The following is an 18181-nucleotide window of genomic DNA, read 5'->3' as shown; positions in this document are numbered from 1 at the left end:
GAAGTAGGTATCCCATGACAGTGCGTCCGTTCCTTTTAGGGGAACAATAGCTTGTGGGAGGGGTCTTTGCTGACGCATGCACCAGGCAGGTCCTCTTATTGGACATTCTCCTCTACTCAATAGCCTACTCTGCAGAGAGTCTGCTTTGAGGCTGAAGCACTCCATGCGTTTCTGCTCATGCCTGAGTCACCATGGAAACCAGAGGGGGTTAGCCCAGACTTGGATCCTAGGCACACTGTGTTTTAACAGGACCTATGCTACGATCCTGGGTTGCAGTATGATATACATCCAAAGCTTTAAGTAGTTCTCTCTGTGCTTATACTTGTCTAAGTCTTGAGAATGCACTTCCCTGAGCCTCATGACTTCATACTTAGAAGCCTTCAGTTGTTACTGCTGTGTTTCTTATAATACCTAGAAGCAGTCAATTTAATAAAATGTAGGCTTTTCAAGCTCTTAGTAATTCACCTGTGTGCCCGCCAACTCTTGTACTTTCAAGCCTTGAGAGTTCACCTTAGTGGAAATTCACATTTGTTTGCTTCAAAGATTAATAATTTAACTGTGTATCTAAAGCATCTCCTAATTCCAAACCATAAGAATTCACCTCTTTGTGTCCCAATCATTTCCCAACCCCATGACGTAGGAGTCCCCCTCTGTGCCTCATCCATTTTAAACCTGGAGGCTGCTGGAATCAAACCCTGAAATTCACATATGGTATATCTCAAGTCTTACTGACCGCCAAGTCTTGAGAATTTGCCACTGTGCATCATCAGTTTCAAACTTCTTCTGTGTACTTCAGGAGTTTATTACCACCAAGTTTGGAAAATTTGCTTCTGTGTGCCCCAACAGATTCCTACCTCCAAGCTTTGAAAATTCCTTTATGAGTGCCTCAAACGCCTTATGTTTCTTTCCTCCAAGCTTTGAAAATTCCCCTATGTGTCTCACAAGCATCTTCTAAGTCCAAACCTGAGAGTTGGTCCTCTTTAAGCCTCAAGAGTCTTCGACCTTCATGGCTTGAGATAATTCTATTGGCCATACCATCACTTCAAAAGACATAGATTACATCTATGCCCATAGATCACACCCCAACTCCATAATAGGGCTTACTATTACAGATCACACATCTATATGTAGAACCCTAAATAAACCACTAATAGATCACATGAACCACTCATAGGCCTCACTGAAAACTATAGATAACTTCTTGACCCACAGCTATAGATACACTAATAGCTCCATAAAACACTACACCTTAGACCCATTGAGAAAACCTAAATTGCAGACCAAAAGATCACACCTCTTACATGCAGAACACCTCCTGCAATAGATCCTTCCACAGACAATCTACCCTCCCTCCAAGATACCACTACCTCTTAATAGAGACAGCTCCAATCTTAAGATCAATCCCTTTTTCATACATATCCTCCTGTAGTCCACATACTAACATTTATCCAAACTATGAATTCACACACACACACACTCACTCTCTCTCTCTCTCTCTCTCTCTCTTCTCATAGACCATAACAGCTGGCTCATTTGCATGAACTTCAGAAACAGTGAACGCAGAGCCAGTGTGGTAGGTCATTACGTCAGAGACATGCAGCTTGGGTGTAGGTGAGTGGCAATTGTGTACAATGTAATTGCAGAGCTAGGGGAGTGAAGTGGGAATGGTGGGTCTGCAGTTTGTACTTCCAAAGGCCTTGTGGTGGAGTAAACTGACATACAGATGGATATGGCAGAGGCTTTGCAAAGGGTGTGCTGACTAAGGCAGTATTGTCATTTGTAATGGGTCAGGCAATAAGGTAGTTTATCATAACAGAGGCATTTGAGGAGGGCATAAGGGCAGAGGCAGTGTGTAAGGAACTAAGGCCTGCATTTATACTTTTTTGGCGCTGCATTTGCACAATTTCTTTACGCAAAAGCACGCAAACTTACAAAATATAAAGGTATTTTGTAAGTTTGTGCCACTTTTGCGTCAGAAAATGACGCAAATAAGGCACAAAAAAAGCATAAATATGGGCCTTAGAGAAGCTAGGGAAAGTGTAAATTCAAAAGCAGTGTGGACGCAAAGGCAATTGTGTAAAGGTAAGAGCAGCTAGGTACACTGTAAATATAGAGCGTAGAAGTAAAGTGTAATAGCAAAAACATTTAGGTATATTACAAGAGCAACACCGAGGACAAGCTAGCCAGCCTTCTGTCGTCAGCTCTTTCCTTAAAGTTGGCGTACATTGGCCAATGTTCAGTTCTCAGAAGTGATCAAGAGTTTACATGTAAACGGTCTAGCATCTTCACAGTAAGATACGTTCTGTTCCTCTTGTGTGGACCATCGCTACCTCCTTCTGTTGTGAATTTTAAACACAGGCATTTGTTTCGTAAACTAGCTCTTTTGTGACTCTCACATATCTCATGAACTACTCCCAACCCCAGGTTGCTTTCTACTGATTTGTTCCAGAAGACTGGATGCCTGGGGAAATTACTTATCCTCCCTAATGGGGATTTTCTCAGCTTTAGTGAAAGAAAGTCTTGATTTTATGAAAGACACAGAGGTGAGTATTATGCTTACTTTTCTTGCATTTATTACAATAGCAGCCAAGATAAACTACAACTTCCAGCAATATTAGTTAGTAGAACTACAAAATTATGTAATAAAGAGAAAAATACCCAATCACGTAAAGGTAATACTATGAATGTCTAGACTGGGAGAAACGAGTCCTCTTTTCTTACCTAAGCAGTTAAGAATATTGAAACAACAGTACTATAATCATTACAATAGAAAAGGCCAAAAGAAGAGTAAACAAATTCCTAAAATAGTTCACAGTACAGAGAATCAGAGGATTTAGATCCCAATCATTAATATAAGCCGTATTTTCCTTCTTGAAAGAGGTGCTGGAGAAAAGGGAGAAACGAGGAAATTCCAGAGTATGTTGCAAATGAGGTTCCTTCTTATGATGTATGGTTGGTGGAAACATTCAAACTTATACAGAAACAAAGGGCGGGTTAGAACATAAGGGGGGTAATTCTCACATCTGTGTCTTTAATAAAATCGAGACTTTCTTTCACTAAAGATAAGAATATCTACATTTTATTATAAGACCCGGAGGCTCCTATTATGCTAGTTTAAAGCATAGCAACAATAGTATTAGCAACATGAGAAACAGGTTTGCAATAGAATGTTCTAAAAGTCGAACATTTGTCCAATCAACAGATTTGAGAATGTCATCTTAACTCGCTCCAGCCCAAAAGGCTTTAGATGCCATAGCATCCCTGGTAGAGTGGGCTCCAAATATTGAAATAATAATGCCCACCAAACTCATTATACATTTAGCCTAATGGGCTAAGGTATGAGAATTAACAGAATTGTGGGGAGTTCTTAAAGAAGTAAGAAGTTGAGGATCCGATGACTTTCTCAGATCTTTAGTTTTTGAAATATATTCCCTTATACAACTTCCAACACACAGTTTTGGTTGATCAGGAAAATAAGAATATAACACAGACATTAGATTTGTTTTAGTTCTTCTGTGAACTTGGATAAATACACTTGAAGAAGTGTATTGTATAGAGGAAACATCTAAAGCTTTGACATCCGAAAGACTTTTGCAGACAGAAACTTTAGAGATGGGAACAAGTTATTAGGTTGATTGAGGAAGGATTGTAGAATTACATTTATATTCCACATTGAATTGTATTTTGGTAAAGGAGGTTTGGAAAATCTTACTCTCTTTAATAGATGACATATCAATGGATGTTCACCCACAGGTTTTCCATCCACTCTATTGTGCTCAACTGATATCACCGATCTGTTTGTGTTGACCGTTCTGTAAGCTTTCCCTTGGGAAGCTAAGGAAGCTAGAAACTTTACAATTAATGTTACATCTGCTGAAAAGGGATCTGCACCTCTGTCCATGCACCAGTTGTCCCACACTTTCCAGGCTGATTTGTATGCCTTGGATGTACCTGGGGCACAAGACTGTTGGATGAATTGAGCAGCTTCTGCTGAGATTCCTGGGGTTCTCCAAGAAGACCCGAAACCATCCATGCCAATAACCGGAGGGACTGGTTGATGAGCAGATCATGAAATAATCCTTGAGGATTGTGAAGTAACTATGGAAACTGAGGAAGAAGAGTAGGTTAATCTATTGATAACTCCAGAGATGAAGGGAACCAAGGTTGGCCTTGCCAAAATGGAGTGATTAATAGAACTTTTGCTTTCTGACGTCAAATTTTTGCAAGGACTTGAGATATCATAATGAAGGGCGGAAAGGCACAACTCACCTGAGTGGACCAGTCTTGTAGAAAAGCATCTGCTGTTAAAGCTTGGGATCTGGTCTCCAACTGTAAAAAGTAGGAAGTTGGGTATTCAAACAGGAAGCCTAAAGGCTTACTGAGAATGGACCAAATTTGGAAAAAGTTTTTTGAATAGATGGATGAAGACGCCAGTCACTTGAGTACCAAAGATGACTGGTGCACTAATCTGCAATCATATTCAGGTTTCCTGGAGTATGTTCCACTTGGACTGAAATCTGCCTCTGGAGACAAAACTCCCAAAAAGTTTCTGGCTCTCTCAGCTAGAAGTTTGGACCTTGTGCCTCCTAGCTTACTTATATACTGAACAGCTGATAGGTTGTCGATTCGAAGCAGAATGGAACAACTTATCCTGTTTTTGACAAAAGTTTGGGTCGCAAAGGAACCTGCAAGCATCTCTAAACAATTGATCATCCACCGCCAGTTGGGAGCTAGCCACACCTTGCGCCCCAACCAGTCCGACTTTCATCAGATTCTAAGACAAGATCTGGTGCAGTAGAGAAAATTGCTTTTCCGTTCCATGCAACTAGACTATCTAACCACGACTGGAGTTCCTAACGAGAGTCTTGATCTAGGAGAATATCATCTCCATAACTGAGACCTTTTTGAAGATGTTGAATCTTGAGCCTTTCAAGAGCTTGATAGTAAAGAGGGCCTGGAAAAATGGCTTGAACTGAAAAAGCCAGAAGACCTATTATCCAAGCTAAAATTCTGCGAATATTGGATTTGTTTAAGACTTTAATTATCTCTCTTTTTATATGAAAGACCTTCTCCTTTGGAAGTTAAAGAATTGAATTGTCTGAATCTTTTATGAAACCTAGAAACTGCATATGTCGAGATGGATTTAATGTTGACTTGTCCGTGCTGATGAGAAAACCTAAGCCTTGAAGAAGAGATATGAAGTTTGTCAGATGTGTCATTAATACAGACTTTTCTTGATGCAATAAAAGGAAGTTGTCTAGATAAGCAAGTAATCCGACACCTTGTGCTCTTATGTGATTTATGACTGGTTTCAAAACCTTGGTGAAACACTAAGGCCCATATTTATACTCTTTTAGCGTCGCATTTGCGTCGTTTTTCGACGCAAAATTGGCGCAAACTTCAACTGTATTTTGAAAGTTTGCACCGATTTTGCATCAAAAAAACGACGTAAACGCAGCGCTAAAAAGTATAAATATGGGCCTAAGTAACTGAAGACAGACCGAAGGGTAGGCTTTTGAATTGATAAAACGTGTCTTTCCTGTAGGAGTAGTGAATCGGAATTGAAAGATATGCATCCTGATGATCTAAGCAGACCATTCAGTCTTTTTTCAACAAAGACTCTCAGAGATGGAGAATTGTCTCCATTTTAAAATGGCAATACTCTACATAATTGTTGAATGACCTTAGATTTATTACTGGATGAAATGTTTTGTTTTTCTTCTGAATCAAAAACATAGACCCAGATTTATACTCTGTTTGCGCTGAATTAGCATCATTTGTTTTACGCTAATTCCGAGCAAACTTAACTCCACATTTATATTTTGACGCTAGACTAGTCTAAAGTCAAAATATTGGCGTTAAAGTCATTTTTTGGTTCCGTTAACCCACCTTGCATCAATGAGATGTAGGATAGGCGTTCCTATCCAAAAAATAACTCTAAGGTCCTAGCGCCTTATTTATCCTCCTGTGTAAAAATGGTGCACAGGAGGGAGGTGGGGCTAAATGCTAAATAATGGTGCTAAGCCTGCTTAGCACCATTATTTAACACATGGGTCAGGGCAGGTGTTAGGGGACCTGTGGACCCATTTCCATGGTCAAACATCATGGAAAGAGCCCACAGGTGCCCTCCTCGGGCCGCAGGAACACCCCCACCAGAGGGAGATGGGTGACTCCATCCCAGGTAAGTTGGGTAAGTATTTTAATTTTATTTTTCAAAGTCCCATTGGGGGCCCTGAAATGGGCCCCCCTACATGGCACTTTGTGCAATGGCCATGCCCAGGGGAGCCTTGCCCCCTGTGCTGGCATTAGGGTGGTGGGCATGACTTCTGTCTTTTATAAGACAGGAGTCATGTGATATGGATGGTTTTGCGTCAAGAAATGACGCTAGGCTGTTTAGAGTCTCTTTTTTTTACTTTAACCTGGAAAAATCAAGTAGCACATCAGCACTATTATTAGTTTTAGATGACTCTCCCAACTCATTAAGAGATGTTTTACGCCTCTTCTCCACAGGCCCAGACCAGGTCATTATGTCTGGATCATCCTTATCCGTATCATTGTCAGAATCAGCAATATCATCATCTGTGTCCCTTAACTGTGACAAATTGATAGGAAAATTACATTTTTTAGAACTACTAGCCTCAGAAAGAGGTTGCAGAGAAGGAGTCTATAGATGTATTTAAATCATCTGCCACAGAGGTCACTGCCTTTTAGGAAGTAATATTTGTGGTGTTATTGGGCAACAATTTTTTCATGAAAACCTCAAGTGTTTTAGAAATATTAGACATAGAATTTGAAACAGCCTGTGGTACTGAATCTTTGACAAAAGCATTTAAACTGCCTTTGAATAATTGAGCCTCATCTTCCTCAGAATAACTCTCCATGGGCCAGATGTACGAAACTTTTTGCATGCCGCATACAGCGAATTTCGGTTACCGACTCGCAAAATGGGAATGCGAGTCGCAAATAGGAAGGGGTGTCCCCCTTCCTATTTGCGATTAGCATTGCGATGCAGAATTGCTTTGTGACCGCGAATGCGGTCGCAAAGCAATTCGCAGTTACCACCAGTGTCACACTGGTGGTAATCCATTCGCAAAAGGGAAGGGGTCCCCTTGGGACCCCTTCCCCTTTGTGAATGGCCCTGAAAACATGTTTTCAGAGCTGGCAGTGGTCCTATGGACCACTGCCAGCTCTGAAAAAATGAAACAGAAACGTTTAATTTTTTCGTTTGTATTGCAACTCGTTTTCCTTTAAGGAAAACGGGCTGCAATACAAAAAAAAAAACAGCTTTATTAAAAAGCAGTCACAGACATGGGGGTCTGCTGTCTCCAGCAGGCCACCATCCCTGTGAGTGCTGCGAATCGCAAGGGGGTCACAAATTGCGACCCACCTCATGAATAATAATGAGGTGGTTCTTTGCGACCCCCTTGCGATTCGCAGATGGTGTCAGGGACACCATCCTGCATCCGGGTTTGCGACTCGCAATTTGCGAGTCGCAAATTCGGAATTTCGTACATCTGGCCCCATATTTTTAAATAAATAAATATTTATATTTATATAGGAATTCAAGAATGAGGGCAACCAAATGTATGTATGGTAAAAATAATTTAGTAAGAACATATTTTTTAATTTAAACACAAAATTGATTCTAAAATAATTAAATGTATTATAATCCAGTCACTATTGATCGTAGGCCTGACTATCCAAGATGGTAGGCGGGCCTGAGGGTATGTCAACGATTGTGGAGGCGAGCACTCCTTGAATAAAGGCAGGAAGAAGGAAACGGACCATGGCAGTCCGAGTCGGGAACCCAGGGGAGAGTTGTGATGTTTTGTGCGGCACGGAATAGGCCCAAAATGACCTTCAAGGACAGCGCGTGCCAAACATCACGGCCAGAGCGGCTTGAAGGAAAAAACACACTTGCCCACTTTGAAGGGATTCTCTTAAGTGCTGCGCCACGACCAAACGACTGTTAGCATGCAGAGCGAACGTCGGGCGAATTAATTATAAGGAATCGCAGGTGAATTTTAAAACATTAACAAAAACAATATATATTCATAAAAACATTCATAAATTATAATAATTAGAATAAACACGATGAACAATGATTAAGAAAGATATGTGTGTTGATACTTATCTTGACTGCGAGCAGCAAGAAAAGAGGACTTGTTGCTTCCAGTCAAGACATTTATAGTATTATCTTTACGTGATTGGTTATTTTTCTCTTAATGGCAATATTTTACTAACTAAGCATGCTGGGAATTGTAGTTTATCTTTAGCTGCTATTGTAATAAATGCAAGAAAAGTAAGCATAATTGGAGCCTCCGGGTAATAAAATCTGGCAGCACAGTGCCACAAGTAAGGCGTGCACAGTGCTACAGCCAATGCCTCCTAAAACAAGCTATAATGTGTTCCACAGATCAGACCGATTCACACAAAAACCACCACTCATCCCACAGATCACATTTCCTCTTGCATGTGCTTCCTCTCCAATGGATTACTGTACCTCTAAGAGACCACACTTCAGTTCCCAAAGCAGGCTGTTTACTGTGCAGACATACTTTGTCCTCCAACCACACCTCCTCCCTCGCACAACATGGATAAAAGTTGTTTTCATAGGCCACTCCTTCCTCATAGGCCACACCCTCTTATAGACCAACCCTCCTCCAATAGACCACACCTCCTTCCATGAACCACTGGCTTCTAATTGGTCTGCCTTCCTGTAATTTACATGTCACATTTTATCCTTCAATGTACCCCGCCTCCTCTAGACTACTTTTCTACTAGATCATCTATTCTAACATCACAGCGTCACTTGAAACTACTACTGGGGTCAGTCGTTGATTTCTAGACCAAATGCTATTTGCCTGACTCTTCTTTAATTTCCTTTCATTCTGATAACAAGGAGTCCAGTCAAAATCAACGACTAAGGTAGAACAGGATGACAGCCATCAATTAATCACTGCACCCAATGCGCTTTTTGGCACCTCAAGAGTTTGCTCAAAAATATCGGCTGAAAACTCCCTGAAGGGACAGATGCCTGTTCTTGAAAACAGGTTAAATGCTACTTTGCTTCACAGAGTTTTATGTGGCCAGTTCTGTACAAATAGAAAAGACATCACAGTGGTTTCTAATGTTCGTTTTGCTGAGCTTAAAAATGTTCTGAGTATTTGTAGAGCGGGTACCTAACACTGGAGGGTCTCCAGGCGCTAGACGAGGAGAGAGCTGTGCGGCTGAGTCTGTGGTCAAGGTAAAGACTGCTGTAATTTCACCCTGATCTTGGAGAGTAAATTGCATCATCCTGCCTTCTCTCTCTGTAAGTGCATGACTAGATGTGTCAGAATTATTTCTGCCACTTGTGATCACAGTTTCACAAATATCAGCTATGTAACTAACTAGAATCTTTTTTAAGGGCGAATTGTTTAATTTGCCTTAGCTTCCTTGTCCATTCCTTTCTCCCTGGTCAACGTGGACTGAGCAGCCGCTCCTCTGGGGTGCCAGTCATCGCCCTGGCACTTGGAAGGCATGAGAATTCAACAACCAATAGATACAGTGGGGCATGAGTGGGTCTAGGTCCCGGCTCATTTTTGGCTCACTAGACTAATGCATGCACTCCACGAGTCTGTGGGTGACCTCCTGACCTACTCAGCCTTTTATCCTTCCAGGATTGATAAAATGAGTACCATTAAGTTGGCTTAAAAAAAAGATCTGTTTCTCAGCAGCAACACGCCCCAAGAGATGAACGCATGCCTTACAAATACGTGTTACGGTATACGGAATCCCTTCTCCTCCGGGTGCATTGTTTGTAAGACAACAATGAATTTCTATTTGCACACTATGCCTGTGCCTCCTAGTTTTTTCCTCTGGTAATCAAAGCAAGATATTCTACCAGATATTGCCTCCTTGAAATTCTATGTTAATAAGGTAACCAAGTTTAGTGCGGCTAAAAACATTTACCTTATCACTACACCGTTGGTGAATTATTTAATTGGATTCAGATATCTTCCTTTGAGGAATTGCTAATTTCATAGGCTAGGTACTGCTGAACAACAGAAGTGGGAAGGCAAAACCACACCACACCCTACAGAAGAACCTCACCTGCTTCTCCCTTGGGGAGTACAATTTGGGCCCTACTTGTAATACCAATCTGGGCACAAACTGGAATTGTACTGGAACCTGGCTTTGCACCAAAAGTTATTTTAGCAGCAAGTCTACCTGTTTAAAAATAAAATATATATATATATGAATCTAAAATGTATATTTATAAACTAGAGTATGCGTCTCTCAGGGAATGATTCGCCCATATCAAGTTGTTTCAGAAGAAATGTGTAATTTTTATATTAAAGTCATGCATGCTGAATATCTTCACTGGATGAAAGAAGGAATCAAAATTATGGCTAGCATTTTGTAGAAAATCTGCTTGTACTAAATTGTGATAGCTTTAGCTGGACGAAGAAAAGAAAAATATTTAATGAGATAAAAAAAACATACAGATGGTTTGAACGCATTAACTTTAAAGACCCCTTTAAAAATATGTTGATTAGATGTAATGTAGATTGAGATTGGGCTGGGGCCTTAGTTACATGCATGATACTGATGGATTGCTTTTGGGGAACCTTAAAAACACCAGTAGTACAGGATATTGAAGATTAGTGTTTGGTGCTAAAGGTTGCTAATAAAAGTTATCTTAACCCACTACCAATAGATTTCTATTGGAAAATTCTAAGCAGTTTGTTTAATAACGTTTGCTAAACTTGTAGAAGATGAGGGGTTTTGTTGGAGAGCGGCACTAATGCAAATGACTCTCCTAATAATGCGCCCCTTGATGACAGTTGTGTTTGCAAACGCCATACTCTAAAAAACCCACACAGCAATATCCACTGGGGCAGCTACACTGCTGAACTCTAGAGACCTAAAACCTAGTGTGGGGTCATTTTTTTCCAGTCTAAACATTTAGAAGCAGCAGGACTGGATCTAATAATTCAGCTTTCCTCTAACATGTAGCTCGAGAGAGGTGAATTGTTATTGGCTGAATTGTAAAAGCTTGAGTTACACACATACAGGCTCTGTGTCAAACAAACAGGAGCAACCGCAAAACAAGGATCCTGTAGGCCATGTGGCAAAATAGGTCCCGATCCACCTTGCCTGGGTTGGTTCTTCAGGAATCTCTGCATCTGCACAACCCCATCAAACCATCAGCCCTCTCTACAGACCGGTGTAGACCTGGCACAGTGTATTTGTAGGAAGACTTGTCCACACCAAGTGATTGAAAGCCTAGAGACAAAGCCATGTTCTTTTTCACTTCCTTTTGGTTGAAACTCCTGTCTTCGAGATTCCTAATCCTAAAATACATGTTGCTGGCTTGATGCAGCCTCACTCGGAGTCCCTCGAGTCCTTGCGCGCGAGAACACGCCGAGCCTCTCTCTCGGTTTTAGTTAGTTTGCTTTTGATTGGCGGCCTGGCACCATGCTCGTCTGCCAGCTTGTTTTTAAATGACGGCCTGGCACCGCGGTCTTCTGCCAGCTTGGACTGCCTTGAGGCATCACCAGCCGCATCGGTCACATGGTCCCTCGGATCACAGCCTGGATCCCGGCGGACACCCGGCTGCCCGGCCTCGGCTCGGTGAGGAGGCGCGTGCTTTTTGGGATGCAGGAAGAGGACGGGGTCCGGCATAGAGTCCATTTCCTCGCCGCTGCTGAGCCTCTCTCTTTGGGCGCAGTCCCTGAGCATCCCCTTGGAGAAGGAGCACTCGGCGGCGCGTCTCCGTGGGTGGCTCTTGTGCGTGCGCTTTTTTGGTTTGCTTTCGGATGCTAGCTGCCCTTGGCACGTCTTACCAGGGGGGCGGTCCGGCGGAAGCGTGTTGTGGCGGGGGCCAGGCAGCTTCTGCTTGCTGGAGCGCAGCTGGAAGGAGAGGTAGGCCGCGGCCTCCGTCTGCTTCTGCACCTCCGTGCTGAGGATGGTCACGCGGTGGCTCCGCCTCTTCAGCTCATCCAGAAACTTTCGCTCCTTGTCCTTCAAGTCTGACCGCAGCGCCGCCACCAGGGCCTCCCTGTGCCAGAGCTCCAGGCGCATCTCGGAGTTGGCTTTCTCTTTTTCCGCCAGTCGGGTTTCCATCATTCTGCATTTCTGCTCCATCTGCTCTTCGATGTCATCTACAGAAACAAACAGGGACAGCGTTAATTCTTTGAGAGTGAATATACACGGGACAAGTATAGCTGGCCAGGTCTGACCCAAGGGATGGCTCGGAGGCAAGAAGGAATGTCAACAATTCAAGGTTATCGGTAGCCCGTTTGACCAGCGATGACTAGATCATGCAATACAAATAAACACACATATTCTCACGCAGCAAACAGTGTTGATTAAAACAGAGGAAATGCTATCAAATGAGCAATTAGAAAGACACTAAAGAGTTGTCCTGAATCAGAGTGAGGAAATACATCATCATATGTACAACTACAATGACCATAATGCATTGAGATTAAATAATGGACGATTGAACCAAAGACTGGATGTCAACTGTAATGGAGCAAATTAAGTACAAAATATGAAACTACAAACTCGTCAATGCAATGGGAGACCGGAAGTATAGGCAGGGTTTTCCCACATTTGATCCCATATTTGATGGAGTACACCAAAGAATGGGCCAAATGGCCAACCCCTGGCTGCACAGAGTCGAAGGTAGTGTGCAGCGGGGGTGGGTAGCTGCTCAAGGGTGGGCACGGGGAGTACTTTGGTCCTGCGACAATAAAACAATATACATAAATAAGTACAGTGTGGGGTGAGGGTCTGTAGAGAGACTGGCATCCGTGGGAGGTTGTGCACAAGACCGGTCAGAACCCAGGCCTTGTGGCCAACTCCCTGCTGTACATGGTTGAAGGCCTTGCGCAATGGGGGGGTGGGTGCAAGGCCTGGTCGGAAAGCAGGTCCTGCAGCCAGCTGTGCACTATGCACAACTGAACACCATCCTCAGTGGGGTACTTGGTTGAATATATTTAAAAAAAAACAATAATTCACTGAAAAGACCAAAAGATAATATGGCGTTACAGTTAGGTATGATAAGAAGATTTTATGTTACTTTAAAAAACTTCAGTAATTCACTGAGAAACCCAACTGTTAAAGTGATGTTATAGTTAACTACTGAAGAAACACATAAACTAATGCTTAAAAAACAAAAAAAACTACTGAAATGTACCTGTTATAGTTAACTGAGCTAACTATAACTTGAGCCCCGGCCATGCACTGTATAGCACCTTACATATTACATCACTCATGATGACATGTTAAATTACATCATTGATGACATTACCAATGACACCTCAAATTACCTCTGTAGTGCTAATGGATGTAGCCTCTCACCATATGCAGGAGACGAGGCATATCTTTTAAATTCGCCACATTTAGGAGATATTATGATCTGTTTTTGTGCTATTCAGGTGTATAATAAATGTACTGGCTCGATGGACATTAAAGACGTAATGTTAACTAATGAGGATTAACCTCTGCACCAGCCCTAGCAGGCAAGAATTACCAACATTGACCATATCAGGAAAGATTATTAATAATGCGATCAAGGCCAATAGGGGGCGTTGGTTGTAATGACAGGTATGACTAGCACCTTAGAATCACAAGCATGCATTACCACTAGTACCCTTCTGAGGCAAGATTAGAAGTAACAATACATTTTGTCTGAATTAACAGTAATGGGCAGAAGCCAAGATTAGCAACACACACACACACACAAACACACAAAACCAGTATCTTTTTTTGCACAATTTCCCTAAGTAAGACCTGCCTCTAAATTTTCATGACATAGACAACTTTTTTCATCACTTTAACTCTTCACTTGCTGTTATTTTTCATCCTGTCCCCTTCATGTTGATCCTCAAATATAAATTATTCTCTATGATATTATATGCTTTTGGATAGTTCTCTGCTCAACTCACAGACATACTAACAACCTAAAATACCAAAAAAGCACACATACTCTCCCTCACAATGCCCGCTCTGTAATAACAGTGCTTTCCTGTTGCAAATGGAACACATTTGCTAAGCCAATTGGTGTGGCCTTGGCTGCCAGACATTTGTCTTTGTCATGCTTGTTTCGAATTTGTTTTTTATAAAACTTTATTGTTGTTGGAGCTGCCAGGCACTCGCCAATATTAAAAACAAAATTGGTATTAAATAGCACTCATTACCATAGTGGACCCTGGCAATGAAGCAAACTACTTTGTGTGCGGATGTGCTCTTTGTGAAAGGAAAGAATCCTGTCACACACAACGAAGTTGTACAGTGGCTGAAGTGGGCCAACTCATTGCCCCAGGCTGTAATGGGAAGAAGAAAACTGTAAATGACACAACAAAAGACGGATGGATGAAGGACGGCGAGGCTAGCTGGACGCCCCTAGTAATAAACATATAATCTATACATAAGTTTCCTAAAATACAAAAATGTGACTTCCATCCCATGTCAATTCCATTCACAAGGTCAAAGTAGTATGCATCAACCTAGGTCCACATTGGTCCCAAATTACAACATTAATTGAAGAAGACATAAGGAGGGCTTCCCTCTCATGTGGCCGCATAACTATGAGTTATGCGGACAAGATGAACTATGAGACCCTAGTCTCTATGGATTGTAGAAAAAATGTAACGTGTAATGTGGGAACCTTCAAATTACACGCTTGTGGCTTAGATGTTGGACATGAAGAACTTAATACAACTTGCATTTTAAACCAAACCCTGTTGTTATGTTATGTTACGGTATGCTGTGTTATATTATAACAAACTCTGGTGAAGAGATCGTCGTGAAACATGTTTGGCTGCAGATGTCCATGACTGAACATCCCACAGAAAGCTGAGGTACTGAATTGAATATAAAAGTGAATGAAAAATGACTAAACTCAGGGGTGTGGAATTTATTAAAATATCTACTTGTCCAGGGGACAGGTTGCTTCTCAAATCTACTTGTCCTGTAAAAAGATCTACTTGTCCCTTTGGTGCCATGTAGTGTGGCGACAAATTATGGCAGCAATTAATAGCCTCTCTGATTATGCCAGGGCTACTACCATAGTAGGGCTTGAATACTTGGAGTTTCAATCCCTACTGTAGCAATTTCCTTATTTTGCCACCTTTCTGCAGATCTGCATACTGGGGCTGGAGGAAGCAGTAAGCAATAGTTCCAGGGCTGGAATGCCTTTGAGTCTGCAAACCTACTAACCTGCATGTTTTAAAGATTTTTACCAGCTTCTCTCTAATATTTTCCCATAATAAGAAAGGTTGGACATTTACTCCTGACAATGGCAGAATTAGAACTTCTTCCAGGGTTGGGAAGAAAGTGGCTGGAGGGAAAATGAACTTGCAAATGCTCAATAGATTTTCACATGAGCAAATCTACACATCGTATTTACCCATGCTAAAATACAGTTCACAAATATTTTATAGGGGTACGACATATACCATGGGTGCACTTTTGTGACTTTCTTTAAGAATTTGGGGCCACAAGTAGGTAGGTTCAGATTTGTGACCTGCAAATTGCGAGTCGCAAATCCGAATGTAGGATGGTGTCCTTGACACCATCTGTGATTCGCAAGGGCTTCGCAAATGCCCACATCATGAATAATCATGAGGTGGGTCGCAATTTGCGACCCCCTCGCGAATGGTGGCCTGCTGGAGACAGCAGACCACCATGTCTGTGACTGCTTTTCAATAAAGCAGGTTTTTTGGGTTTTTTTTTGTAATGCAGCCCGTTTTCCTTAAAGGAAAACGAGATGCATACCAAAAACGAAAAATGAAACTTTTTCGTTTAATTTTTTCAGAGCAGGCAGGACCACTGCCTGCTCTGAAAAAATGTTTACAGTGACATTCACAATGGGGAAGGGGTCCCATGGGGATCCCTTCCCTTTTGCGAAAGTGTTAGCACCCATTTGAAATGGGTGCAAACTGCGATTGGTTTGCGCCCGCGTTCGCGGTCACAAAACAATCCTACATTGCACTGCGAGTTGCAATTAGGAAGAGAACACCCCTTACTAATTGCGAGTCGCAAACCCGTTTTGTGATTCGGTAACCAGGTTACTGAATCGCAAAACTGGGTTTGTGCATCGCAATGTGCTTTTTGCACGTCGCAAACAGCGAAAGTCGATGTTTGCGACATGCAAAAAGCTACCTACATGTGGGTCTTGGTCCCTAATTAGGTCTGGTGTTAACAAAGACATTTTGTTTTTATTAAACTTCTATTTCTCTCTCTTTCGGCTGGCTTTACTGTGAGTGATCGCATTCTGCTCTTCCACAAGGAGCATATTGCCACACAAAATAGTTTTGTTCAGTGTCAGGAACTACAGTGGCAATCAGTGACGTAACGAAACTGGAGGGTGCCCCTTTGCAAAGAACATGGAGGAGCCCCCTCTCCAGACTCACTCAGGGCAGGTGCTGTGCTGAAGGGGCCCCCTGGAGGGCGGCTGCGGGGCCTTTGTTATGCCGCTGGTGGCAGCGTGTGCTTTAAGAGTTCAAAAACTTTTTGGGGGGGTTTTGCCAATGTTTGTTACAATGTTGAGGGCCTGGTAGCTCCCACAACAATAAAGTGTTACAAAAGCCATGTCAAAACAAGACACGCATTGATGAAACTAAAAGACTTATAAAAATATGTCAGATCAGTTGGCTTTGTCAGTGTTTGTTTATTTTCATGCTTCCCATAATCGTGTTGAAAATGGTTACACTGATTTTCCATTAGAAATATTTTTGGGAAATACTAGCATGCATCAACACATTTTACTAAATGACACTTCATTTGCATATAATCAGAGAGCATTCTGGGAGCATTATACTTAGCCTCTTAGCCTAAACTTTTCAAACATGTGTGTACATGTTTTTTTTTTTTTTGTACTGGAACCAACGTCAGTAGTGAAGTGTGACCTTAAAACATCTATTTACAGCACGCACCCTAATAATGAAGGCTTTAAAAAAATGAACCATAAATACAAGTTCGAACAGCATTATCTTTTGGAAACACATTACCTCAACTGCAGAGAGTTCCACTCTCTGTAAACAGGCAGCCAAAGGGTTTGTGCTGCAGGGGGTTGGGCCTACTTGTCCCAAGGACAAAGTAAACATAAAAACTTGTTGCCCTTGACCCCAAACAAGATGTCCCAGGCAACTACACACCGAGATGGACATTCATCTCCTGTATGCTTTTATCCACAGCTTCAGGTCCTGGATCATACATTGAGGAACAAACTTAAGTATACTTTGCAAAAAATAAAAGAATTCTAAACAAAACCTGTGAAAATACAAATACACATAATGAAACTGCTGGAAAGATGCCCAAGTCAGCCTCTCATCCTTCCAAGGTCGGTAAATTGAATAGATAAACTGGGTTATAGTAACGTGTTATGGACAGTATTTAATGTCCGCAAAAGTCTGATATAAAAGACCATATAAAAACAAATTAGTACTATCATGCAGAGACATTTACAAAACATAATTCCAGGACTAATATTTCTTAATCATTTTTTGTATAGCAACCTACAACTACTCGCAATTCTGGCATTTTGTAAAATGAAACAAGGAAGTAGAATCAAATTGGCTTCCCCTATACACTTCAACACTGCTCCTTTCTAGTCTGCCTTTCCTGTAAGCAAGTCAGTGATCCCATCTGGGTCCACAGGGCGGCAGTGCAGGAAAGAAAACAACTCCCTCACTACAAAGGTCAGTATATTTTTATAAGATGTCTGTTTCGTATTACTTTAAAAGAAATAGATGAAAATGACTTTTTTTTCGTCATTGTACTGCAATATGATCAAGAACTGAGCAGGCTATCAAATGCACTTCACAGTATTCTGCTTATATGGTGTCAGTTTAGGCTTCTAAACGTAGGGATTTCGCTAGTAATAATGATGCATGTGGCAGAGATGCCTTTCCCAGACTGCCCTGTCCTCGACGCAGCTGGCACTGCCAGGGCTGCAGAGGTCATTGAGGAGGGCGACTAGGACAGATGTTTCTTCTTCAAGATCAATTTATATGTTTACTTTAAACATATTGAACAACAAGATCAAGTCAAGCTTTATAAATATCTACGACTAGACATTTCCAGATCCCAGGAAAAATATATAATCTACTTATTGCAGGGGGCTAAGTTGAATTAATGTTATCAAATCCTAGCAGGTGTTTGAGGAGAGGTTTGGTTACATTCA

General features: G+C 41.7%; 1 protein-coding gene across 1 annotated transcript in view; it reads right to left on the bottom strand.

The window, feature by feature from the left end:
- Positions 1-8219: 8219 nt before the first annotated feature.
- CCDC92B (coiled-coil domain containing 92B) overlaps positions 8220-18181 on the bottom strand; it is a 171142-nt gene continuing 161180 nt past the window's right edge. The window contains exon 4 of the mRNA XM_069227012.1: positions 8220-12149. Within this exon, the coding sequence (XP_069083113.1) occupies positions 11371-12149 (779 nt within the window). The 3' untranslated portion in view covers positions 8220-11370. The remainder of the gene's footprint in view (positions 12150-18181) is intronic.

The sequence above is a fragment of the Pleurodeles waltl genome, chromosome 3_2 (genome assembly GCF_031143425.1).
Source record: "Pleurodeles waltl isolate 20211129_DDA chromosome 3_2, aPleWal1.hap1.20221129, whole genome shotgun sequence".
Classification (NCBI taxonomy): Eukaryota; Metazoa; Chordata; class Amphibia; order Caudata; family Salamandridae; genus Pleurodeles; species Pleurodeles waltl.
This window is presented reverse-complemented; position numbering and strand designations above follow the sequence as displayed.